Here is a 27,593-nt window from a genome sequence, read left to right on the forward strand (position 1 = left end):
GGTTTTTCGAGATGTTGAATATAACGATAACATTTCATCAACTTTATCTACACCACCTTTTGTTGCATTATGAAAGTAAATTATTTCTGGTTCCTTTGTATCATCACTTTTATCAATGGCATCATCGCAATGTATTGTAGATAACAAAATTACACATTTTGATTTTTTAGGCACATACGATACTATTGTTGTGTTCTTTTAGAGCCCAAATATAGATAAATAACCATTCCTAGTTTTTGTTTGGACGAACTTTGTGGGAATTTCAGCCTTGTTTCTGTTCAGGGTTTCTACAATAGTTAACTTCTTTGACAAAAGTTCTTTTGCTAGAGGATAACTCGTATACCAATTATCCATTGTTACATTTGTGCCCAAACAAAGGGGTGCACAGGCATTTGCGTTTTGTAATTTCAAATGAAGAATTTTCAAATCTAAAGGGACATTCTGACTGTTGTCTTGCGTATATCTCCATGTTATAGCTGCAGAAAGTTCTTGAATCTACTAAGGCAAATATTTTGATTCCATACTTTGATGGGTTGCTGGGTATATTGACGAAAGGAACACTGCCCTCGAAATTTCTCTAATTTTTCTTTGATAGTAACATATTTACCAATAAGGTATATCTTTTGGCAATTTTCATTGAAATCGGTAAAAAATTCTCTCGCAGCCACCAGTTTGTCCAATTTTTTCCGAGCTTCACGATTGGTCACATTGTCTAACCGTAGACACCTGAGAAGAAATTTAAATCTTTTATATGACATTGTGTTCCGTAAAATTGCAATGCCTGTTTCAATTTTCAGTAGCCCACAAATCTTGCATGTTTTTATGTGACGATTTATGCAAGCCGTACAGATGTAAAAGCCCAAAAAGTGCTCTAATTTCCACATCATTTGTCGTAATATTCTTTCAATATAAATACAGTCAAAAGTCGTTAATTCGGACACCCATAATCCGGAATGATCTATAATCTGGACCTCAAAGCTACAAACTTTCTGCGCATGCGTCGCATTGACGCGAATTTGCGTGTGCGCGTGCGCAAAATACGTTTACAAATATGCATTTAATGTATAACGGACGGGATAAGCTAAGATAAAATTATCTAATTATCTATTTCAGTTAATGTTGCAGATTGCATCGTTCCTTAATCTTTGAATTGGATCCGGATTATTATTTTTTGCAGACTGTTAGAGCAATTTTATAAAAGTAAGCTTGAACTTTCGATTATGTCAAATAGAATTTCCGATATATATTTACTAATATGTAAAGGATATACAAAGCGAAAGTATCTTTCGGAGTCCATTAAACAAAAAGTGGAATTGCTGCAAAAAATGGATAAAGGCATATTTTTTGTTTATCTAAACTTTGTTTATCTTTAACGCCGCGGCGGCGTGCAATGAATTGGAAGTTGATTTGTCAGCACTATCCTTATCTTAAGGGCAGATGTTTTTATTTTATTTGGCTTATAATTGCTTACTCAATGTAGTATTTCATCTGGATGTACTCCGTCTTTGATATGATTTAAATCAAATGCCTCGTCATTATAATTCGCTTCCGATAGCGAAGAAAGTGACATAGGTTATTGAAAACGAAAAAATTTCGATTGACAAATTAGTCGGTATTCTCGACACAGCAATTATAGAACTTGAACAGCGGAACTTTGTAACTGAACAAGAAATTATGTCTGTTTATAGAATTAAAGAGAATGTATTATCACATAAAAAACGAAGCAACTGAAACAACTTTCATTGAAAGAAATGTTTAATAAAGTAAACAAATAAATATTAAGCTTTTTTTTTGTAAATTTTGATACCCTTTAGATCATAATTGTTCTTTATTTCATAAATTACGGTTTCATATTTTTAATTTTATAATTTCTGCATGCCATTTTACCAGATTTAAATTGATGATCTATAATCCGGAAAAATCGATAATCCGGAATCGCCGAAGTCCCGACGAGTCCGGATTAACGACTTTTGACTGTCCGGATTAACGGATTTCCGTCGTCTTCATCATTCTGCTCAAATTCTCTTTCGCTGTTGTGAGAACTGTATATTTCTTTATCAGATTCATTTTTACTATCTTGATGAATTTCTCCTTCAGAAGACTCAACTTCATCTAATACAGTTCTCAAAAGTTCCATCTCTTTTTCATATTCGGTAAATTTACGTTTGTAAACCATTATCTATCAAATAATCCAACAGAACCACAACGGCAACACTCGAGAGCACGAAGTTAAACTTCTACTAATGAAAAATTTCAAAGCAGTAACGGTCGCACGGGGTGACTTAGTCACCCCATTCCCTCATGGATTCCAAGAAACGATTGCTTCTCTCGCAGAAAAGAAAAACAAGCAAAAATAACAATACACATTCCAAGGGGAGTGTCAAACAGGAGGATACTAAAAGGATGATTCATTAAAATGAAATATTTCTGGTTAGGATTGTTGATTTTTGACGCATGGGGTGACTCTGTGCCCCGTGCGACTTCTCCCGGGTTAAGGATCCATAGCTGAGGAAGAAAAAAATGATTGTACAGAATCCTTAAGTGGTGGCCACTGTCAAAAGTTACTGCTGTCTCTTCATCATTGGTACTCCTGGCCTGTCATTTTGCAGAAGTCATATTCAGCACAGACTGAAGATTGGCATTTCTGTAACTACTATTTAAGGTAGATAAAAGTAAAAAAAAAAAAAAAAAATTGTTCACTTACATAATAATAAATAAAAATAACATAGGGTTATATTAACATGCTATGAATTCTGTCACACCTTATAATATTTGTATGGTTTAAAATTTTTTGAAGAGGTTTGTAGTATTTTAAATAAAAGTGTTGAATAAACATGGTAATAACAATAATGGTTTACAAGGTTTTGATGCATGGAATTGCCTGCATTGGCACTATCTAAATAATACAGTGAAAAGTCGTTAATCTGGTCTCGTCGGGACTTCGGCGAATCCGGATTATAGATCATCAGTTTAAATCTGGTAAGATGGCATGCAGAAATTATAAATTTAAAAATATGAAACTGTAATTTATGAAATAAAGAACAATTATGATCTAAAGGGTATCAAAATTTATAAAAAAAAGCTTAATATTTATTTGTTTACTTTATTAAACATTTCTTTCAATGTAAGTTGTATAAGTTGCTTCATTTTATGTGATAATACTTCCTCTTTAATTCTATAAACAGACATAATTTCTTGTTCAATTACAAAGTTCCTCTGTTCAAGTCCTATAATTGCTTTGTCGAGAATACCGACTAATTTGTCAGTCGAAATTTTTTCGTTTTCAATAACCTCTGTGTCACTTTCTTCACTATTGGAAGTGAATTATAATGTCGAGGAATTTGATTTAAATCGTATCAAAGACAGAGTATATTGAGATGAAATACTACATTTAGTAAGGAATTATAACCCAAATAAAATAAAAACATCTGCCCTGAAGATGAGGATAGTGATGACAGATCAACTTCCAATTTATTGCGTGCCTAGGAGTTCCCTTCCCCCAGAGCAGTGTGAAATTGATAAACAGGTTTGGGAATGCTTAGAGAAACAAAGGATATGCTTTTACCCATTTTTTGCAGCAATTCCACTTTTTGTTTGATAGACATCGAAACATACTTTCGCTTTGTAGATCCTTTGGGAGCTTCAGCATCGGAAATTCTTTTTGACATAATCGAAAGTTCAAGCTTACTTTTATAAAATTGCTCTAACAGTCTGCAAAAAATAATAAGCCGGATCCAATTCGAAGATTAAGGAACAACGCAATTTGCTACATTAACTGAAATAGATAATTAGATAATTTTAGATTATACCGTCCGTTATACATTAAACGCGCATGCATAAACGTATTATATGTTTTGTGAAATGATCGTGTTTGTCTAGGAATGTTATAGTATTCTCTATATGCAATGTAAATATGCTAATTTTGAAAGCCCTTCACGAAAGTAATCCATCAGAAACAGTTGGGCAATTTTTTTAATCACTGCTCAGCAAATTAGGAAGGGGGGGATATCTCAGACTTTAGTGCAAGAGATCCCCTTTCCTAAGATATTTCTAAAAACTATTAACTTTATTTAAAATATTTCATTGCAAACAAAAGTTTGATGTTAGAATTCATTAATTTTGGTATGAATCTATATGCTTGTTTCATTATACTACTTTTGTATTCTGAAGGGAAAAGAAGCTTTTGGTCAGCTCTGATGATTACGGTCGTGACCTTACTGGTGTTCAAAATCTGAGGAAGAAACATGTTCGCTTGGAAGCTGAGTTAGCTGCCCATGAGCCTACTATTGAAGCTGTCCAAGAAGCAGGACAAAAACTAATGACTGTCTCAAATCTCGGTGTGCCTGAAATTGAATTGAGATTGAAGAATTTAGATAAGGCCTGGCAAGAACTCAAAAAGGTATTGCTTATTCATGATCCTTTTTAAGTTACCTATTTAAATTTTGCATCCCACTGTTCTCAAAATAAATATTTTTGTATTTTTATATGATAAAGAAACCATAATGAGCCATACTAGATTGTCAATGACATAATTGTAGATCCATAAAGCATTTATTTAACATCAGATCTATTAGTTTTAGCCATTACGATGATTAATCAAGTTTAAAATAAGCAGTTTTAATGAAGTACAAATGTGACTAATAGTACAGAATTCTGTGCTTACCATATATTATTGTAACAAATATTAGGTAAATTTGTTATTGGACTTCGGTAATACTGCATTCACATGCATTGAAATTCTCTCACGGCAGCTACCTCTATATATGACCACTTCTTAAAGGGAGAAATACACTCTTTTGCAAAAAAATTGAAGCGCCATGAAGGAAGTGGTTGTTTTTTGCTGAAACTGAATATGTTTATAGCTCAGGCAGCCATGACAAATGTCTTAAAGGCCTTTGGAGCGTAACCCCACATCCGACAAGCACCGTGAGATGGTGGGTGGTACCATGGGAGGTATAGATGTGGCTGTAGTGCATTGAATAGTCGACAATGATACTGTTGGGGAGGTTCGGGCCTGGCGAACAGTCATCCTATCTTGTCTCGCATTTGTGATCCTTGGCCTTCCAGAGCCTTCATTTCATCGACAATTTCCTTGTAGCAACCATTGCTGCCAACATCTTTGCACAGCAGTTTCTGTATGCTGGAGGTGGCGGCCTATTGCTTGGTATGACCACCCAGCTCATGCAACCCTACACTGCGACCACATTCGAAGTCGTTTAATTATCTGTAAGGTCTCCAATATCGCCGTAATGGCATCTTTAGTTGCTTCTTTACAGAATTGCAATGGCAGCAACAAAAAAAGATAATTTTTCCGCCTCTGTTACTGGTTTTATACTTTGCAAATTGTGCACTAGAAATACGCGCTATGATCGCAATTCCTGCTAATTTGCCTTGAAACTTTGATCATTTGCATGTTCGATGAAGATGTTTTTGCATACCAAATTTCATCACGATCGCAGAAATCATTCTTGGCGCTTCAATTTTTTTGCAAAACAGTGTATATGTGAAAATGTGTTTAAAAAAAAGTGAGGAAAGAAATTGGTTTGATTTTGTGTAAGCAGAGTAGTTTCTATGCCAAATGAAACTGTCATTTATGACCATCAGAGTACCTCAGTTCAATATTAGCATAAAAGATATCAAGTACTTTACAAATTAACAAGTATCTTTAACTGGAAAGCTATTTTTGTGACCAATGTATATATATGTTAACATGAAAGACCGAAATTGGAGAATGTCGACTTTCACCGGAGAATGTCAACATTTACCAAATACGTCGATGAAAGATCGAATATTGCATTACATTCTTGTACATTCGGACCCTCACCGGTGTATGTTGACAATCACAGATGTGCTCTGGTGTAGGTTGAAAAGAGAGGAGTATATGTACATGCTGTCATTGCAAAAGGAAGTGTTCCACAAATAAATGCAGTTGTAAAAGCAAGGGCCTCTTGTGCAATTCAAAGTGTCATAATAGTTTAAGTTGTTGCAATAAATAAGATTTGAATCACGTAATTTAGTAAGTTTTTAACTTCTATTATTTTCCTTTCTCATTTTGAATGTACAGTGTGCTTTATGTTCTTATGTTCTTAAGTTTTTATTTTAAGTCTCAAGTGCGTTTTTTCGCGACCGAATTACTGAGAAGAAAATATAATATTCTACATGGTGAATGTTGACATTTACCAGTGTAAGTCAGAAATAAGAATATTTTGAAAATATTTCGGACATACACCAAGCAACTATGTGAATGTTGACATTCACCGGTGAAAGTCGACATTCTCCAGATTTCTGTGTTTTACCGTAACATGTATATATGCTTGAGAATCATAAATTTTATCTTCGTTTTAGTTCTTGGCTCTTTTATATGCATTAAATGAATCATTACAATATGCATTAAATGAATCATTAAATTTCTCAACAGTTTATATTAATTTTCCAAAGCAGTTCATTTCAGTTTTTGAGGTAGTCGTTCACGTTTATTTTGAACAGCTGAAGTATGTATGCGTATATTTTTGCATTTTTAATCTAATTAATCTTAAATGATTAGACCTTTTAAAAAATAGTTGGAGAAGGATATATCATTATTTTGGATACTATCTTTATGAAATTGCACTGTATGTAACTTCATTATATGCTCAAGTTTCTTATTTTAGTCAGAGAAAATCTAAGCATAAAATACTAAGAGTAAGCTAGTAATGCTAAGTGAGTATAGTATTTTATATTTATACTCAGGCACATCTCTTTGTTGAATAAGGGAAAAAAATTAAATTTGAGTAATCATTTTGTGCAATGGGAAAATGGTTCATCTCTTGTTAATATCATGAATGAGAAATAAGTATCAGTTGAGGTGAGATAAGGTAAAAAGATGAAGGTGTGATATTTCATAATACTTTCTGTGGCTATTAAAAAAAATAGAGTTGTATATTTTTGTTTTGAATGTTCTTTTTGTTTGTTTAATGTTCTTTTATTTTGTTTTGAATATAATAGTAAAAATATTTTACTGATTGCAAAAGTGGCGAAATATGTTTAAAGTTTTTAGTTTTATAAATCTGTGCAAGACATGGTAATATAATTTTATAAATACATATAATTTTGTGTATTAATTAAGGTTTTATTTGTGTTTCAGATGACATCAGATAGAGGTACCAAACTGAATGAATCTTTATCTTACCAAAATTTCTTGGCAAAACTGGAGGAGGAGGAAGCATGGATTTCAGAAAAACACCAGCTGCTTAATGTCGAAGATTATGGTGATACCATGGCTGCTGTTCAGGTATGCTTAATTTTGTCACACTTGTGTATTTCTAAGCTCAAATGCTGTAACTTTATTTTAATGCTAATATTTTTCTAAAATCTGCTTTTAATTACAGCTTTGTAATTGATAATGGCTACTTTAAACAAAAGATCTCGAAAGACTGTTTCATATGTAATTTCTGAGTTGCCAAGAAATGGGAGTTAAGATTAATAATATCAGTTTTTAGCATTAGAATTCGTGTATCATTTACTTTTCTGCATAATATTGTTCCTCATAAAAGTGCAATAGACAACTAAGTCATAACATGACATGTTTTCAGATTATTCTGTGGTATTCATCTCCATTTTGAATAAAGTCTAGTTTTCCTTACATTGACTTTTACATGTGCCAATCTTTTTTTTATGGTTTATTTATTTTGTTTTTGCTTTCATTTTTGTTCTTTTATAAGTTAATTGGTGAATGTTGATGTGTTGCTTTTTTTTAATTCCTTAATTTTTATGATTTTTAATTGGTATTAAGAAAGAAAATAATATTATGTTTTCAAACGTTGTATTTTGTATGATGGCTGAGATGCCCTGTTTTGTTCACAGCAACAAGATTATCAACAAATCATCCATGCAGAATGTCATGAAATGACTGGGAATCCTAATTGCGATCATTTATAGTTTGTTAGTGACAAGAAGAGTTCTGAGTTTACCATGGGTTATTGTATTTTCTTTTTTTCATAAGTAGAAGAGCTCAGAGTATTGCATGTGTAAATGTATTGTCTTTTTTAAAAAATGTGTAAAATGTTTGATTTACCAAGAAATGAGAAAGATGCTATATTTTTCTTTCAAGAAAGACTCATTTTACCTTGCATTCGAATATTAAAAAATGGGCATTAAATAAAACTGCAAATCAATGAAAGCATTTAGAAGTGCTGTGTGAAGGAAAAGCACACATTTTGACAACTGTTTCAATGGTTTCAGGATACTGTTTGTAACAGTGCCGCGATTTATTTACTGTTCGACAGAAGGACCAATCTCAATTAAGTGGGGAGTGAAGCAAATCAGCCTTTATAAAAATAAAACTTATTAACTGGAACAGTTTTATGAAAAGTGTGTATTATGTATGTCTAATTCAACACCCAAATAATATTGATCTAAACAGACCACCAGCAGTGTTGAAAGAATTGAGAACACACACACAAAAATCTGTTTGTATTAGAAGAAAACAAAGCCAGTGAGGTTATTCTGAGAAACTAGTGAAGACTTCTTGCTCAGGTTCTGAATAGAGAGGCAACCACACTCATGCAAAAATCGTCAACCATGTACAAGGGGGATGGAATATTTATTCGCACCATTAGTAAGCAAAAACTCAGGAACTGGGGGGGGGATTATCAACGTTAAAAAAAAAAACCCTTGGGCTAGCAATGAATCAGGTTGTATTGTCAGTGCCTGGATATTTTTAGTTTTCCCCTGTGCCTTGTAAGATTATAAACCATAAATATAATTATAAACCTTGTAAGATTATAAATCATAAATTTGTATGTGAAAACTGTAAGAAATCTGTATAATGATCCAATGTTTACTGTGACAAAGATCTTTAATCTAAATTAAATGTATTTTTCTGTTATATGTGTTAGGGATTGTTGAAGAAACACGAAGCATTTGAAATAGACTTTGCAGTCCACAGGGACAGATGTGTTGGAATATCATCAGATGGTCAACAACTTATTGCTGAAGGAAATCATCATTCTGATAGCATAAGTCAAAGACTGCAGCAGTTACACGATCGACTTAATGCACTAGATACTAGTGCAACTAGAAGAAAAAGCAAGCTTAAGGATAATTCAGCATATCTGCAGTTTATGTGGAAGGCTGATGTAGTTGAAAGCTGGATAGGTATAATTTTTCTTTTCAGTACTTTAAAATGCTCTGCATTTTATGCCTTTTCTTTCTGTGCATGTTTGTATTCATTTGTTTTATTAAAGCTTACCATTCACCAAATGAATCAATAAAGAGCTTTGTATGTAGCATATAAAAGTTGTTTCATTCTGAAATTTCTTCTCTTATATGTAGAAATGTATATAAATATGATGTTGTACATTTTATATTTTTTCTTTAAAGTAACATTAGCTTGTATACGTGAAAATGTATTTGTTCACATCTTATAATACTTCTGTGGGTATCCTGTGTATTCAGCATAGCACAAAGTTTTGTAGAATCTGCTCAAAAACCTTTGTTTATAATATGCATAGCCTGAATGATTTTTTTAGTGTTCGTCGTAATTTCACATCATTACCCATATGTGGCCAAGTGATTAAGATAACTGAATACTGTTAATTTGATCTGGGTTGGAGCCCAGGCATGAAATGGCTGACTGTGTTGGTGTTTTCCATGCTTGTCACATAATGTAGCATGAGTACAAGCTAGTTTTCCTTAGAAAGTTCTCCATGAAGATATCCGTCTCTTTAAACTGATAGCCCTCTTGTGCCGTGCCATCTCAGATTTCAAAGTAACCTAACATGTGTCACATCAAAATGAAGTGAATCAAAATTTAAAGGAGCGAAACAGTGGGCTGCATAGTCAGTAATGTGTTTATTATGTTTTTATGTTTATTAGAAAAAAATTTATCCAATGTTGTGTATGTGTTTTCTACTATATTATAAAGTAATTTTATTAACAAGTAAAATCTTGTGATCTGAGTAATTCAAATTGCATTTTACATATTTTAGCATGATTTACTATAAAAGTGCAAATTTTGGAAAGCTATCACTAAACAACTACTTTATAAAATAATTATTATCAAAAATGGGATTCAAAGCTGTTAACTTATGTGAAATATATTATTAAAAGTTATATATCCAACCACAGTGCACAATGTGACATTCAGCAGTAATTTGTTAATCTGCTGTGTGTGCATATATGTTAGCTGCAGCTATCCTAATGAAAACTTAAATAATTAATATGCGTATTATCTTTATCATACCTCAGATTTATTTTAGTCACTCAAAATTTATTTTAGTCATTTAATGATTAACAGCTTATTCTGGTAGTTTCATAGATATATGCTAATATTAATGTATGAAATGTAAATTAATTTTAATATTTTGATAGTGTTCTTTCATAATGTATATATTATTACTTACCATCTTTGTTTTATTCAAAGCTGATAAAGAAACTCATGTACGTTCAGAAGATTATGGCCGAGATTTATCGTCAGTTCAAACACTTCTTACGAAGCAAGTAAGTAAGCTTTTTTTGATAAGTATAGGATAAATTAAAGATAGTTATGTAAGAATTATCATATATGCCAAATTATAAATCTTTGGTCATGCAAAGTTGAGGTTGTGTATTTGATTTAATTTTATTATCTATGCATTCTCGGATTTTTATCTCTAGAGTTACATTAAACTTTAGAAACATATTTAAAAAAGTTTCGCTGTTCATTGAGACAGACTTTGCATTTTTGTAGGAAACATTTGATGCAGGATTGGCAGCTTTTGAACAAGAGGGAATACAAAGTATAACTCAGTTGAAAGACCAGTTGCTGGCAGCTAATCATGAACAAACTTCAGCTATTGTAAAACGCCATGATGATGTTATGGGAAGGTGAGTTCCAAAAATTTCCTTTTTAAATTTAGAAATTGTGCACCTATTGAAATGAGTTTTCGTTAAAAAAAAAAAAAAAAAAAAAAAAAAAAAAAATGCTGATATATAAAAAATGTGATTTGAAGAATAATCTTTGCTTAAATCATGTTTTCTCTTTAAAATTTGCTTTACATCTAATAGTATGGGTTATGCTTTTTTGCTTGTTCTCTTGCATTGTTTCTGTGTAATTTTTTTTTCTAAAATCCTTATTGTTTTCTTATTAGAAGGTATTGTATTTTAGGTTAGCAATCATCTTTAAGTGTTGTATTTAAGTGTAGTATTAAGTTAGCAATCTGATACAGTGGATACTTCTTAATTTGAACACAAAGGGACTAGAAAACCTGTTTGAATTATCAGAAGTTTGGATATTTTAAAATATTCTGGAAAATCAGCTTTAAAGAGGATTACTACAAAAAAAAAAAAAAAAAAAAAAGAAAAAAGAAAAAAAGAAAGTAAACCATGTATTTTAGCAAAATTTATCAACATTTCTACTGAAATGAGATGTTTTTTAATTTTATTTATTCCTATTGACTTAAATTTCAAATTACTCAATTTCAGATTAATGAGAGGTTGCTTTATTTAATTAGCTTATGAACAGAATTCAGGCTTGTGCAGGATAGAATGATGTACAAATACTTTTGCAGCACTGAAACTGTGAAATGCTCCCATGGTGCAGTAAATCTCAATTGATCAGTATTTTGTGAATGAACAAATCAGGATATAGCCATAATAATAATATGATGAACTAACTGATCATGTAGGATCTCTTGTTCAGTGATATGAGAAGTGTTTTCATAGGAACTTGTTATGTTTTTCATGGGTTGCTAGTTTAGCCAATGCTTTTGAAATATTAAAATATATCTATATATAACTACTTTGGCTATTGTTTCTGGCTCTGAACTCAAGTTCAGAACCATCATTACTTTATGTCACACTGCTGAATGAGTTTAGACTGGTTTCAAAAGTGCATAACATGCTGTAAAGTCCATCACAGCTCCTGTATCTTAATTCTGTCAACAATCTCTGAATGAGTTAACAATTTAGAAAAGGTATATAGCATTCAAAAATTGGTGTCCTATCATTATAAATATTCATGTGGAACAATTTCAGAAAGTTGTAAAAACTATGTGATGAATTTGAACTGTTACAGTAGCTAAAGAAGAGATTGTGCTACATTAATTGCATTTTAATGATTACAATTTGTATAATATTAATGATTATATAATTTGTGTTTGTGAAATAGTGTTTATCACTGTAAATTTACCATTTCTTAAAATGGTAGTAGCTATGTAGATGAGCAATTATCCACTTGCGCTAAAAAGACGTGCCATGCACATCGAAATGCTTTTGTCTCAAACCGTGAGCAACGTGAACACCACGTCGATAGGCATTTATTTTCATGTGCACCATGAAAATAACATGGTGCACATGTCGCCTAACAACGAGATTGTTTATTTCTCGAGTTACAGCTCTGTATTGCATTCGCAGATGTGAAGCGGTGTAAATGAGAGTCCTTACCGCTTGTTATGTTGTAGCGTGCGGCACCGCAACCGTGAAGTTTAGTTGTAGTGCAAGTGGTTAAAATATGTTTTGAGTATATACTTTGTTTTATCTTAAGATAACAGTTAGATCTGTATTTTCTTTTTAAAATTTTGTTTTGAATAAAGCATTAAATATTTTTCTTTGGAGGCATAACATTTTTCTTTAAAAGTGGATTTTTGTTCTGCCATTTGTACTATTGAGAGTCTTATGTTTGATGGTAGCATATTTTCCCAGTTGAAAATTATATTGGAAAAATAATAGACATCTCTGCTTATTCTTGCATGTGTTTGTTAGCTACTGCTTTCTCCTGTCAAAGTTATATTGTATTGCTTTCAAATCGCCCATAAAATTGGGCAAATGTTGGTTTTATGGAAACTGTTTTTGTAATTGAAATCATCAAGAGCATTTGTGAAGCTACATGGATCTTGATTTTGTGAAAGCAGACTATTTTCATTGTTAGAAGAAGGGGAAATTCCATGCTTGTCTTCCTTGAAATAGAGGAAAATTTTTGTATGTAATCAAAAGTGTGATTTTTGGGTAATTTTATAAAGGGCATAGTTCTCTTACACAGAGTCCAAATCATTGTTTCATTGGACTCATGTTAATATCAGTGTTAGGTATGATAATATCAAAGTATTTGTTTGTTTTTTGTTTGTATTTCAATGCTATTTGATTAAAAAGAAATTGTTTTGCAGATGGCATAATCTTCTTGCAGCATCAGAAGCACGAAAACAAAGGTTGCTTCACATGCTTGAGCAGTTCAAGCAGGTATGTTTTCTGGTTTTATGAAACATAGTCTCTATAAAAATATGCCTAATGTCAAGAAATATAAGAGAGTAGAAAAGAGAAGCATTTTGTAATGGATGTTGAAAATTCTTTCAGATTGAAGACCTGTTTCTTACCTTTGCTAAAAAAGCCTCTGCTTTCAATAGTTGGTTCGAAAATGCTGAGGAAGATCTTACTGATCCAGTCAGATGCAACTCTATTGAAGAAATCAGAGTATGTCAACAATTTTCATAAATTCTATACTTTTAAAAGTGTAAATTTATGTTTTTGTAATATTGTTTGTAAATCATAGTCACATGTGTTTGTGTAGGGCTTACTTATGGCCTGTAGAAGAGAAATGAATTTATTTCTAAGATGTTTAACCTTCCAGCACGCGCATGTGCAAAATTTACGACAAATTCAATTTAAAAAAAAAAAAAAAACGACAAATTCAATTTTTAACCCTCTGAGTGTTATGACTGAGTTTATTCAATCATCAGAAGTTTTGCTACTTGGTATATATTAGCTTATAATTTAAGTTATTTTGCTTTCTTACTTTCTTTAATAATGTAAATATTATCTTAATGAATGTAAGCTTATGAAAATGCAGACTGAAATAAGTAATTATACAAACTAAATTAATAATTGCTGTTTAAATATTGGTCTTCATAACGGATCTAAAATCCTGTGCCACTCAGAGGGTTAATGCTTATTTTTCGCATATCAAAGATGAGACATCTGAAGGTCATTTCTATTTCTCCTTTCTACCTTTTCCCACATCATGGAATGTGCCAACAGGAAGTCACTTGACGTTTTATTTAACTGGGCTTTTGTGCTACGTGGCAGCTTTTTCGTAAAAGTTACAACATGTTGGTCATGTTTTAAAATTCGGAAAAAATTTTTTTCCTCAAATCTTTTGTAATTTTGTGTTCATAATTGCCATGTATTATTTTAATTTGAATACATTTGGTTCTGTAAATTTTATATCGGTTTTCATGGCAAAAAAATATGTGCAACCAGCTGATTTTGCTCGGATTCTTCAAGAATTATCTGATGAAGAAAAGGAAGACAAAGAAACCTTTGGATGGGAGAACAATAGCGATTTTCATTCCTCATTTTCTTTTATTTCTATTTCTTAGAAATAAATAAAAACATTAAAGTTAGTACCTTTTTGTAACCAGTAAGAAATAAATTTCCTTGTAGAAGTAAGTAATGCTAAACTTACTTTTTTTCCTACCAAGGTATTTCCCTTTTTTATTGTCTATATTTGTCTTCGATGAATATTAAAATTAGCTTCGATTTTAAAATATAATTATTAAGTAATAAATTTAAAATTTTCTACAATGAAATACATCATTGCATTTTCATCTCACTAACATAAGAACTTAAAAATAATTTACTTATATTTGGATGTGATATCATTTGTATTTTGCAATAATAAGATTAATATTTATTTCTTAACAAATTTATTATCAATATTCACTCATTTCTGTCGTTTTTTGTGCCAAAAATGGTAAAATAAAATAACGGATGTCGTAAAAAATACGACGTGCACATGCTCATGTAGAATTGCCAAGCGCGCGTGCTGGAAGGTTAAAGAGGGGAGAAAAATTATTCATATGTAAATGCTTTGGGATATGTAAGCTAAATATGTTCTGTAAAGATAATTAGGTGTTTTAATGTTTTACTTTGAAATCATACTAAATAAGCATGCTAAGTAATTCTTTTATTGTAAAACAGAAGATGAGGGATGAGTTGCCAAAATACATTTAAATGTTGAGCTTTGCATGTAAGATGCTCTTCAGAAGGGCATTAGAGTTAAAAAAGGCATTGTCTCATATTTAGTCTAATACAGTATTATTATTTGTAGGAATGTGATACATATATATTATTATCAGTATATTATTATTAATAATCATATTTATGTTTGTAGATCAATAGCAAGTATTAAGTATTGATTAAGCAGAATGAGATAGTTTTTGTTTATTTCAAAACCACACTGTTACAGGTATAAAATAGATCATTATTTGTTTCAGTAGCTACAGTTAAGGATTATATTTATACTCAGAATAGACATGTATTTGTAGTCTTTATGAACTCGCACAAATTTAATGTATTAGTTGTATTGTTGTTGTGTGTCCTCTTGTTATCTGCAAATTTATACTGCATAAAACTGTTATGTTTTAAACATTTTTTATTTTTCATTGCTTTGCGTTTTTTTAAAAAACTTAGATATTTTCTTTTAAAAAAGATCTAACTTTTCAGTTCTTAAATTTAAAATAAACAAATAAATAAAATTAAACTTTTTTTTTGGGTAATATTGCAATTTGAATATTTGTAAATAAACTATTTTTGAAATAGAAAGCAAAGCAAATAGCAAGTAATTCATTCTAATAAATGAAAATGCATTCTTAAAGAGACTTTAGAAAGAGAAAAGTATTAATAAAATTACCATGAATTTAGATATTGGTTGAAATATTATGAGTTGTAAATAACCCATACTCTCTTCTGCAAAACTTGATATTTTCAGTACCTCGACATCCTCTTGGTCCACATTACTTCAACTTTGTGTGGCTCACCTGTATTTTTCTTTTTTCAGATTTCTCTCTTTTCTTTATTGCATTTTGACAGTTTAATTTTTGTTTTATGTAAATGACATAAAAAGTGTTAAATTAATTCTTAAATATTATTTATTTATATGACAAATATAGTTCTGCAAGTAAAGTTATTAATATATAAGTAATCTTTTTTATGAAATGTACATTTATTTTTTATGTTTTTTTAAAGTGTGTAAATATAATTATGAGATTTAAAAAATTATCAGATTAATAAAATACTATTCCAGTGAGAATATATTGCATTTTGTATAGGCCTTGCGTGAAGCCCATTCCCAGTTCCAAGAATCTTTAAGTTCTGCACAAGGTGATTTTGAAGTTTTGGCAGCTCTGGACCAACAGATTAAGTCTTTTAATGTAGGTGCAAATCCTTACACATGGTTTACAATGGAAGCTTTAGAAGATACATGGCGTAATCTTCAGAAAATAATACAAGTGAGAATTAAAATTCTTGTTGATTTGATCTTTTAAGTTTGCTTACTTTGTTTGAAAAGTATTGATCTATTTAGTGAGTGTCTGTTATGTTGCTTTGATATGTAAATGTTTTGCATTTATTAATTTATCAAATTTTTTGTATTTACATAATGTAGAGAATTTTTTTGGTAAGAAAAATTGTAATTATTATTAAATGAAGTTAGCTATTGCAAATATAAAAGTGTTATTTAATTTGTGTGCAGTACCTTATGGATGCATACTGGAATAAACCAGTTAAAATCGCTGGACACTGGTAGATCGGTTCAACTTTCGAAAACTGTGAATTTTAATATGCGAACTCTTTCAAAAAAGAACAATGAAAAGCGGGCTTCAGCCCGCTCAGCTGGCGGGCTTGCCCGCTAGTTTAATTTAAGAGAAAAAATATAAAAATTTCTTTTTCTGAAGCTCACTGCTTTTATATTTCTGATCGTATTTTTATATAGTAGCCATATGATAAAAAAATTTTGAACTTTTTTTTAGTTTGAAGATAAAATGTTTGCTTTTATGTGGAAGACTGTGTTTAGTCAGTTCTTTGGCTATACACTTCTTTTTTTGCATTTCTAAGTAGTCTTTGAACTAAATCTGAATAGGGTATTATGAATTTATTGTTAACATAGTTTCATATTTTTATTTTCTCAGTGTTTGAATTTAAGAAAGAATTTGATATGTTTCCACTAGTTCAGTGTTTATTAAACTGTGGGTCGCAGCGCCCTTGAGGTCGCGAACCTGCAGCAGGTAGTTGGCAAAAATTTTCGCAGTTCTGATATTTCTTTAACTTATTATAATAATTTTACAACTACAAAATATTTTTACACAGTGTATCTGAAAATAGATAAAGAAAAAACGAAAATATTTTGACACATTCTTTTTATAATATAAACGTTCATTTTACTTGCTTTGCATGTGACGTAGTCATTTCGTCTGTTACTCATTTAAAATTCTCACATTGTTCTATGTTTTAAAATTAGAAATTAAAGTTAATGACCTAAAACTGCAATAGTATATTACAGTACAAGTGAAAAAATTTCACTCACATGTGTGTCGGATTTGCACAATGCTTGTGGGGTCCCACAGAATTTTTGTAAATATTATGGGGTCCTGAGGTTGCAAAAAAAATCTGTGATAAAAAGGGATTGCGAGTGAAAAGAAAGTTTAAGAAGTCCAGCAGTAGTTTACGAAACTGTATAGGCAATATAATTCACTCTTCTTGTGATGGGATATCTAAATTTATTTTTTATTTCCCAAATTTGTGCTACTTAATATAATTTTATGTCTTTTGAAAGCGCTAGATTTTAGTTATTAATAGCATACCATAAGAAAACTAATTATATGTTCATGTGTTAGATGTAATGAAAGGGAAATATTTTTCTCACATATATATATATTCTTTTTTAAATTATTAGGAACGAGATGTTGAACTAGCAAAAGAAGCACACAGGCAAGAAGAAAACGACAGATTGCGAGTTGAATTTGCTAAACATGCCAATGCCTTCCACCAGTGGCTAACTGACACAAGGTAAATTTTGTAACTTAGTTTGATATGTCATAATTTATTTGTATCGATTTAGACGCTAGTAACATGTTGCGTCTTATCACAGTCTATAAGTGATTACGTTTTAAAATTTTTAATAATTCAAAGAATCTTTTAATAATTTATTTTCTACATCAAGGTTATATAATTAGGACAAAATTAAATTTATTGCATTAACATAAAACAGGAGTTACAGTGGTTTAATATTGATTATTTAACATACTGATGAAAAATCTTTTTTACAATTTATGGTATAAAATTTTTAAAGTTTTTCTTTAAAATAGTAAAATACATTAATAATAAATTAATGCACTTCATCCAGGTGCTTATGGATAATAATATATTTTTATGGAAGAAAAAGGGACCCATTTTTCTTCTTGATAATATATTTTATAAAAACTCAGTTGACATTGAGTTTGTTAAATATAGATTTTGAAAGAATTGTTTAATTGAATAAAAAGTTATTTGATGTGCAAATGAAGAATAGTTTGTTGTAGATTTTGAAAGAATTATTAAATTGAATATAAAGTTATTTGATGTAAGCAAATGAAGAATCGTTATTGTTAGTGTCATTATATGGTTTCAGAGCATTTAAAAAAAAAAAATATGCAGCAAAATTAAATATTTGTTACATTTGTTTTGCTTTCACATTTTTATTCTAATTCAACTTATTCTCGTTGATTGCATTAGGAGACTTATGCACAGTTTTATTATTATAAACTCATGTAATAATTCTTAACTCAGATGAAAACACTAGCTTTTTTTTCTGTTGCATTTTTTATTTCTTTTTATTTTATGTGAAAATGTATGTATATTGTATTTAATAGCTATTCTAAGTTATACTAATTTTTTTCTTTTCTTTTCTCTTTCATGAAGAATGTGGCTCTTGGATGGGTATGTATATTTTTCTTAATGCTCGGATCTTTAAACAATGTGCTTGTTAATAAACTGTATTTTGTTGAAAATATTTATATTTGCAGATTTAAGAAATACCAAATCTATCAACTTTTTTGTTATTTATTGCAAAAATGTAACCATTTTTTATACATTTTATAAGTTAATATTTAGGTAAAGTTTTTCTTCCTTCGGTTTCTGTAATCTTGATTATTTCCTTCGGTCGGTAACAGCCTGCTATTGCCTGAATGATAAGATCACTGAATACTGGTAATTTAGAAGATCCTAAGAAAATCCTTTATGGAGCCATCTGTTAAAATGAATGAGTCCTCATGAGTTCGTTTTTGTCTTATTGGAGTCACACTATTTGTAGTTTTTTTATTATAATAAAAACTTTTCTAAATATAAATATGTATTAAATATGAATTATATATTAAATCTAAATATAAATTATGGGTGTAACATGTAAAATGTTACATTTCATAATTTTTACAAAATTGATTTCTTTAAATTAAAAAAAATGGCAAAGAATCAATCTTTGCATGATTTAAAACCTTTTTGGACCTGAACTTTGAGTACATTGAAGACTGATGGTTTCAAACATAAGGCCGGGTAACTTTTTTTTTTTTTTTTTTGTGGACACAGATCTACAAATTTCTGAAGATTCATTTGCAACACTTATCATCTTCAAACACCATAAGAAGAAAAGGTGGTTATTTATGCTTTAGTTTCTCAGTAGGGAACTTGTGGTTATTTTAATAATATAATGGCTAACATATGAAAAACAAGGTATTAAATGAAGAATTGCCGTCTGTCACATGTGTTTTGAAAATTATTTGATAAATAATCTGTTTAAATAAATGATAAAATTTAATTTAAAGTTTATTAAGACTTTAAAACGTATTCAAAATGTTGTATTTAAATGTAATAAAAACTTAAAGTCTTCTCTGTGGTATTTTCTCTCATTCTTAAATAATAATTTAAAAGTATGCTAATGAGGGTTTTAAGAAAGTTTATACAGAGTGTTCATAAAAGGTCATTGTAGAATGAATTTTTTAAATATTAATCTTAAATATGTATTGTTATAAACAAAGATTCTAGAAAATTTTATAAAAGCAGTTGCAACTATGAGAAATGAGAGTGTTCTGCAAGTGCAAAATCTTTTTAGTTTTGATTAAGTAAGATCCAGTTAATAGTATACTAATCAATATTCATATGTATTTAATAAGTTAAATACAAAAAGTTCCATATCATTATGTGCAAAGTTCTTAGAAATATTGAGTAAAATCTGTGTCTTTGATCAAATTTAAAATGAAACTGTAAAAGAAACATTGCTTGCTGTATAAATTAATGGTATCTCTTTAAATTACTATTAATTCTGTAGCTGGCCGCTTGAAGTTGTTAATTATTGACATTTATGAATTTTGTATTTAGGATAGGGAATTTTTAACTAATTCAAGCTTAATAGAGCATTTTACTGTTTGGATGTTTTCCTTTACAGAGGTCGTATGAAAAATTTTTATTGAATCCTCATGGATGCAATTTTGAAATTGTTTTTATCTTACATATTTTGAGAATCTGGAATTGAAAGTACAAATATGGGATCAGTATTAAAGGAAATAAATCTAAAGCTGTTGTTTCAGTTATCCTGCGTAATAAATTAACTTTTAGTATACTGCATTAGACATAAAATGATGTAAAAATGACAAAAAATTAAATAATTTCCTGACAAAGTTCTGTATTTAGTGAGAAGTTCTTTAATGATATTTGCAATACATGATAGCATTATAATTCAATGAAATCCTTGCTTTGCAGATTTTTTTTTAAAATTTAAGTGCTGTTTTTATTGATTTGATTCATATTTCCAGATCATCAATGTTAGAAGGTACTGGCTCATTAGAAGCACAATTAGAAGCTACTAAGGTTTGTGCTTTTATACATATAATTTTATTATTTTTTTAGGATTAATGCATTCTTATGTTGTGAATTGTTGATGTTTTATATATTTACAAATTTAATATAATTTTGATGGTGTGGGTGAATAAATAGTTACATAATATGAGGGAAGTTATTCTGATAAGATGCATAATGAACAAATAGTAGCAGTAAATTGGTTTTTAGCATTTTATGACTCCTTTGTTGTAATAATTTTTTAATAAGAGTTTTTATAAGAGAAAAATGCATAATGGACACAAATTTACATGAAGTCACAGTAGCGTTGTTCCATATTTCTTTAATATTTGAGGTAATATGGCCCAGTACTTACGTGACTGAAAGCTTGAATTTTGGTTTAAAAAATATGGGCATTAAAAATTCATATGTCATTTAGTACCAGTTTCAAGGCCATAAAACACCATGGGGGTGGGTGAGTTAGACCAACATTTCCATGAATTGGCATTTGGTTTGTTGCTATAATATTCACATAAAGTAGTGTTTTATATGTATAGAGTTGTTTCAGAAATTTGAAAACTTTCAAAGGCATGTTTCATAAGACATGTAGCTATTAAAGATGACCAGGGGGTAATTAATAGTTCAGAACTTGGTTATACCTCCTTCATCATTCTTTTGTGCAGTTGACATTCACTTCAAAACAACTTATGAGGAAGAAGTGTTTTTTCAAACCTTTTGCATAATATATGCTATCTGATAGCTAATTTATTGTAGTTTTCACCTCGTCATTTTTTCCCTCGACTTTTTTGTCATGTGAAAGTTAACCTAACAGCAAGCTTTTGTTGGAGAAATAGCAGTCATCACATTATTTTACCGCAAAATTTAAGTACCTATGCCATAAGATGTATTTAATTAATTAAGTACCGTAATTTCCGGAAGAAACGCCGCGGCGTTTACATGTTTAAAACTTAAATTTTCAGCGGGTGCGGCATTTCTACCCATGCGGCGTTTAGGTGCCCTAAAAATAAAATATTTCCTATGATGGTCATTATACATTGTTTGGATGGCCTTGTCATTGTGCATAGACTGGTGCTGTTCCCACACAAAAGACCACTCAGTTGCTTTTTGCGAACGTTATTTTGTTTACATTCTTTCCCTTGAACGGACCTACATGCCTTATTCACCCTAAACGAGATCTTAGAACAATAACATTCTTCCCCCTTTCAAATCAACATTCTCATCAGTTTAAATAGTCTCTCTCTCCTCTGCCATTCCATGAATCTTCCAGGACCCATCCTCTCCCCACCCCTGCCTTTTCTGCAATTTTTTTCAAAGGCGGACACGACTCCACCTGCCTCGCAATAATGTACTCTGACGTATTTCCCCTTCAGCATGAATGGATTTTTCTTGGCATTCTGCCAAATACAGATCCCATCAGTTTGGGTACAAGTACTTGTTGGATAGTTTTTAATTAGGGAGCGGAAAATTTTTGAAAATGTCTCTAAACGGCACAGAAGCTATACATTTCTTACCTTTAATTTATTTTTGAGTTATGATTTCATTTCATGCATTTTTCTTAACTGGTATGTCATATATCAGGACTTAGGTTGAGTTTTTGCATCTATACGGCCCACGATGATGTCACGCGCAATTTAATCTATTGCGGCGCTTACGCTGATGCAGCGTTTCTGTGTAATTTTAAGTTTTTTCCCGCCATTTTTCTCGAGTGTGGCGTTTACGCGGCCTTTCTTCCGGAAATTACGGTACCTATGCCTGTGTATATGAAGTATAGATAGTGAACATGCTGTTCACAGATTTGGCTGTCAGAATGTTAAAGAAGATAATAAAATAGAATATTCCTGAATGAAATAGTTGCCCAAAAGGCCACTTTTAGCTCTGCATGTGTGATTTATGCACTGTCAGTCACTTTTTATTTTCCATCAGCTATTTCTTCCTCTTAATAGGATTTTTATTGTGTTTTTAGTTAAGCAAACTTAATAATAAAAGAAAATATGGATTTATAATTTTTATTTGTTATAGAGGAAAGCTGCAGAAGTTAGAGCGAAAAGAACAGAACTTAAGCAAATTGAAGACCTTGGGGCTTTATTAGAGGAACATCTTATCCTTGATAATCGATATACAGAACACAGCACTGTTGGCTTAGCGCAACAGTGGGATCAGCTGGACCAACTGGGTATGAGAATGCAGCATAATCTAGAGCAACAAATACAAGCAAGGTAAGTTAAATGGTCTAAGCACAATCTTAACTTCTTGTGTAGGTTTTTGCCTGAATTTTAATTATATTTTTGTTTAGAGATATAATATTAATCATAATTTTATCCTCGAAATCTTGATGCAACATGGTGCTCTATGCATCCTTTAATGTGATCACGTTTGTCCATGGCTATTTTGATAATATTAACCGATGAGGGAAAAAAATTTTTTCAGAATAGCAATGGAATTTAACTAATTTAATTTAAACATGAACTATTCATAATATCTTTAATGCAGAAGTTCTTTTGTGAATTATTTATAATGCTTCTGCAAGTTATTTTAATAATGCTGTACCCCTGAACTTCATAGTTGGAGGGTGTCTGTTATTCATCAGAAAAGAACATGCTAATGTTAAATTTAAAATTAGGCAAAAAAAGCAACCTTAGTTTGTGTAGATATTTTCAGGAAAGTCCCCTGCCCCCAAGGAGCATGGGAGAAAGAAAAATTCTGCAGAATTGTTTTTGATGTAATCTATGCCAATCTAAGATTGCTCTTTTTGCCTAATTTCAAAGGTTTACTAGAATCGAAATTTTAACCTCATTTGGTGATTTATTCTATAATTTTATAATAATATGTAATAAATAATATAATTTTATAATATTAACTAATCATGATAAGCAATGTCTTTCTATGTTTTCATCACCAAAATGGGGAGGATTTCGGCAATTTGGTAGCAATATCCAAAAAATAACATTCACCATTGATCATGTTAAGCAGCATCTACTCTAACTATAAATGAATATTTTATGTTTATATTTATTTGGGGAGGGGGAAGGAAATTGCTGCTTAAATAAAAATATCTTCCAGAATATCACTAGTATGTGGAATTTGATAAGCTATTTTAATAAAAAGTATCTCCTGACATGGGTCAAGAAGACATGAAAATTCCTGATATTAGAATTTATGATGTATGTGTGTGCGAATGAAAAAAAAAATCCTTTATTGATCTCGAATAAATATTCCTTATAATACTGAGTATTGTGTAATTTAATGAAAATATGGGAAAACGTATTCATTTTAGAAATTTGATGCTGTCTTATTGTCGTAATTTTATTGCTTATTGATAGAAATTTGAAAATGTAGCAGTATAATTATGCACTTATTCCTTGCACCAATAGTTTGAAAAATGGATAGTAATGAAAATTTTGCAAATAACCATATTTAGAGGCTTGTGTTATATGCCATTGGTGAATGGAAAAAAAAAAAAAAAACATTTTTAGATGGTTTAAAAATGGGGGGAGGCAAATAAAAGAAAGAGAAAATTCAACTTATGTTTGAAAATATGTGGTGAAAGTAAAATTGATGCAAAAGATCAATTGAAATTATGAGAAGATTGGAAAGGATTCAGAATTAAATTTTCGAAGTACAAAATATTATTGTATACCTATCTCAAGGTATTTGGCATTGTGTGTAACAAAAATATGCAGCTATGTTTATAATTATAGAGTTAATTTTGTAAAAAGGGTAGAAATTGCTTATTTGTACAGAAAACTAGATTTTTCGTAAAAAATTATAAAGCTAATACTGTATAAGCTAAGCTAAAATTATCTAATGTCAACAGTGTGTTACAGTGTGTTATCAGTGTCAACAGTCTGTTACACAGGGTAGATAATTGTTTCCAACAAACAGCACTTTCATATTAAAATTTTTCATAAACTTAAAAATGTAACTTAATTTCTAATGTGTTCTTTTTTTTTTTCCCCCTTTTTAGAAACCAGAGTGGTGTTTCTGAAGATGCCTTGAAAGAGTTTAGCATGATGTTTAAGTATGTGGTTTTCCCCTTCTGCTTATATGTAATAATTCAGAACTGCTTCTCCTTTGAAAAAATAAGAAAATTGCATTCATGCATAAATGCATCCATGTATAATTTTTTTTTTATGAAAGTTTTATATGATTCTTGTGTATAGTTTCATTTTGAAGTGATACTACCTTGCAAACAACTCTGCACCGCTTATGGCTGTCCTGTCTAAAATGCTTATGTTGTACTTTTAAAATCAGTGTACATGAAAATTATCATATTTAAATATGATTGAATAAATTCCTTGTGTACAAAAATGATCTGATGTGACTTATAATAGAATAAAATTATATTATGAAATTGCTACATCTCTAAGTTTGTGGTTTACGTATCCATCTAACTATGTAGACTTCAAGCTGCAGCGCATCAGAATATCCGTTCTTGGCCCTGAAGTATTAAAAGTACTGGATTCCTCCTATGCAATTAAAATATTACATATATATGTAAATTCTAGATGCATTTAAGATTTGACCTTTCAGTTTTAAGTGAATTTTAATGTCTTAAGTGCATATTTAATTGAAGGTCTCAAATGAATCAGATGAATAAAACATCTATTCAAAACATATTAATCGACTTTTATAAAACTTTAACTCATTTTCCCCTGATGAGTTCTGAATTAGGGTTTCAGGAAAAGGATATTGAGCTATATATATATATATATATATATATATATATATATATATTAATTATATTATATATATATGTATGTATTTTTTTTCTTTTCACATTTTTATTTTTTGGGTTTATTCTACTGATGAATTTTTATTTTACTTTTGATTTGCTGAGATACAATGTTAAACCTCTTATCCACGGTTGCAATTATTAATATTGTTGGGGAATTGCATTGTTTTGATTTCAGTTTAATTTTAACTTTAGATGCTTTAAGTTTATATATATATATATGCCTCTATGTGTTTGAAACTGATGATATGTGTGCAATTCTAGACACTTTGATAAGGAGAAGTCTGGACGCCTCAATCACTTCCAATTCAAAAGTTGTCTACGAGCTTTGGGTTATGATTTGCCTATGGTAGAAGAAGGTCAGCCTGATCCCGAATTCGAAGCAATCCTAAATGTAGTCGATCCAAATCGTGACGGATACGTATCTCTGCAAGAGTACATGGCTTTTATGATATCACGAGAAACAGAAAATGTTCGTTCCAGCGAAGAGGTTGAAAATGCTTTCAGAGCAATAACATCCGGTGAAAGACCTTATGTTACGGCCGAAGAGCTTTATGCTGTAAGTCCCTTCAGAGTTACTATATTAATTATTTTAATTGTTAATTTTAATTTATTATTTTATTATTTAATACTAAATTTTAGAAATATTAAATTATAAATTTATGTAAATTCTTTGTTAAACTTTTTAAAAGTTAGTGAAAATATATAATTTTTTAAAATTTTGATATTTATCTTCAGTTAATATAGTATTGCTGAAATTCAACTTAAAAACTATCTTATTATTTTAAGAAAATTTAAATGATTTCGGCTATGAATTTTGAAGAAAAGTGATTATAAGAGTGAAATAAGAAAAATTAATGTTTAATTTCCTTTTTCAGAATCTTACGAAAGAAATGGCAGATTATTGCTTATCTAGGATGAAACCTTACGAAGATAAAAGTGGCCGAACGATTCCTGGCGCTTATGACTACATAGACTTTACTCGTACACTATTTCAGAATTAGCCTTCTTGTCAGATCTGCTTTATTTCTGGCTTATTTTACTATTACTTTAGAGGAGAAATTCCAAGTTTTTTACATCCATCTATGGTTTCATCTTTTGAATATTGTCTTTGCCACCTAGAAGTTTTAAATATTTTTTCTTAGATTCAGTATTCAAACATTAGATTTTATTGGTCTCATATTAATTTATATTCATATATAATGCACAAAAAACTTCTATGCTTCATGAAGGGAATGAAGAAAACATTGTCCTGAAATATTTTGTAAATGCTAAAAATTAAAATCTTAAACAAATCTTGGCTTTTTGAAGTAGTTATTTTATAATTCTGACAGGTTTAATTGATTATAAGATGCTCTAGTAACTTTGAAATAGATTTTGTAAAAGTGATGTATTTTAAGAATTATTTTATATATGTATAAAACATGAAATTAATTAAGAAAAAACTATATTAAATGTTATAAACTGTATGATATTAAGTATGTTTGGTGTCGAGTACATTTTCTGTTCACATCGGTTGGAATATTTTATGTTAAAAAGAATAACTATATTGTTCAGATGTCCTAAATTGCAAATATGCTATTAATGGGATGCATTTGTTGCTACATGACAGTTATAAGCAGTTATTTAAATACATTCAAATTCATACTTGCAAGAATTTAATGAATATATAATGCAATTCAGTATTTTATTATATTCTTTTTAATAGGTTTCACCCTGTATCCGCAATTTTTTTTGTTGAACATTTCCGTAAATATAATTTGTTTTGCCATCTTCTAAACCCATTATTGAATATTTTAATTTTGAAGAATCTTGCAGAGCCTTTACTTTTTTTTTAAAAAAAAGCCCAGAAGCATTATTTATTTCGTTTTGGCATTTTGCGTTATTTTGCTATAGCCCAGAAGGACTATTAATTTCATTTTGGCATTTTGCGTTATTTCTCTAATAGATGTCGCTTTTCAAATTGTTGCCACCAAATATTAGAGCCCTTTATTATATTTAAAGAAATTAAATGAAACCCAAATTTGGAATGGGATTTGTTTTATTATCTATTTCATGTTTTGTAAAACTTAACGAATTTTTTATTAACAGACTCAGCAATTTCAAAAGAAGCAATGGCGATACTGTACAGAGAAAAACATTTTTATCTCTAGCATGCGAGACTTTGTATCGGAAATTCTAAAGCTGTGCTCATTTAAAAATTATTTTGCGATATTGCTGTTGAATTGAATTTTATGGTTTAAGT

At 30.1% G+C, this 27,593-nt stretch overlaps 1 protein-coding gene across 2 annotated transcripts in view; it reads left to right on the forward strand.

The window, feature by feature from the left end:
* alpha-Spec (alpha spectrin) overlaps positions 1 to 26,643 on the forward strand; it is a 93,033-nt gene extending 66,390 nt beyond the window's left edge. For both annotated transcript variants that reach the window (XM_085814136.1, XM_085814137.1), the window contains 15 exons: positions 4,171 to 4,399; positions 7,124 to 7,270; positions 8,877 to 9,135; positions 10,403 to 10,479; positions 10,709 to 10,845; positions 13,122 to 13,194; positions 13,309 to 13,425; positions 16,062 to 16,241; positions 17,684 to 17,796; positions 18,688 to 18,705; positions 20,574 to 20,628; positions 22,636 to 22,832; positions 24,581 to 24,634; positions 25,613 to 25,907; positions 26,227 to 26,643. In XM_085814136.1, the coding sequence (XP_085670262.1) occupies positions 4,171 to 4,399; positions 7,124 to 7,270; positions 8,877 to 9,135; positions 10,403 to 10,479; positions 10,709 to 10,845; positions 13,122 to 13,194; positions 13,309 to 13,425; positions 16,062 to 16,241; positions 17,684 to 17,796; positions 18,688 to 18,705; positions 20,574 to 20,628; positions 22,636 to 22,832; positions 24,581 to 24,634; positions 25,613 to 25,907; positions 26,227 to 26,352 (2,077 nt within the window). In that variant the 3' untranslated portion in view covers positions 26,353 to 26,643. The remainder of the gene's footprint in view (positions 1 to 4,170; positions 4,400 to 7,123; positions 7,271 to 8,876; positions 9,136 to 10,402; positions 10,480 to 10,708; positions 10,846 to 13,121; positions 13,195 to 13,308; positions 13,426 to 16,061; positions 16,242 to 17,683; positions 17,797 to 18,687; positions 18,706 to 20,573; positions 20,629 to 22,635; positions 22,833 to 24,580; positions 24,635 to 25,612; positions 25,908 to 26,226) is intronic.
* The last annotated feature ends 950 nt before the right edge of the window (positions 26,644 to 27,593 follow it).

The sequence above is a fragment of the Stegodyphus dumicola genome, chromosome 3, assembly GCF_044657685.1.
Source record: "Stegodyphus dumicola isolate Sdum_Otavi_A_Nest chromosome 3, ASM4465768v1".
Taxonomy (NCBI): Eukaryota; Metazoa; Arthropoda; class Arachnida; order Araneae; family Eresidae; genus Stegodyphus; species Stegodyphus dumicola.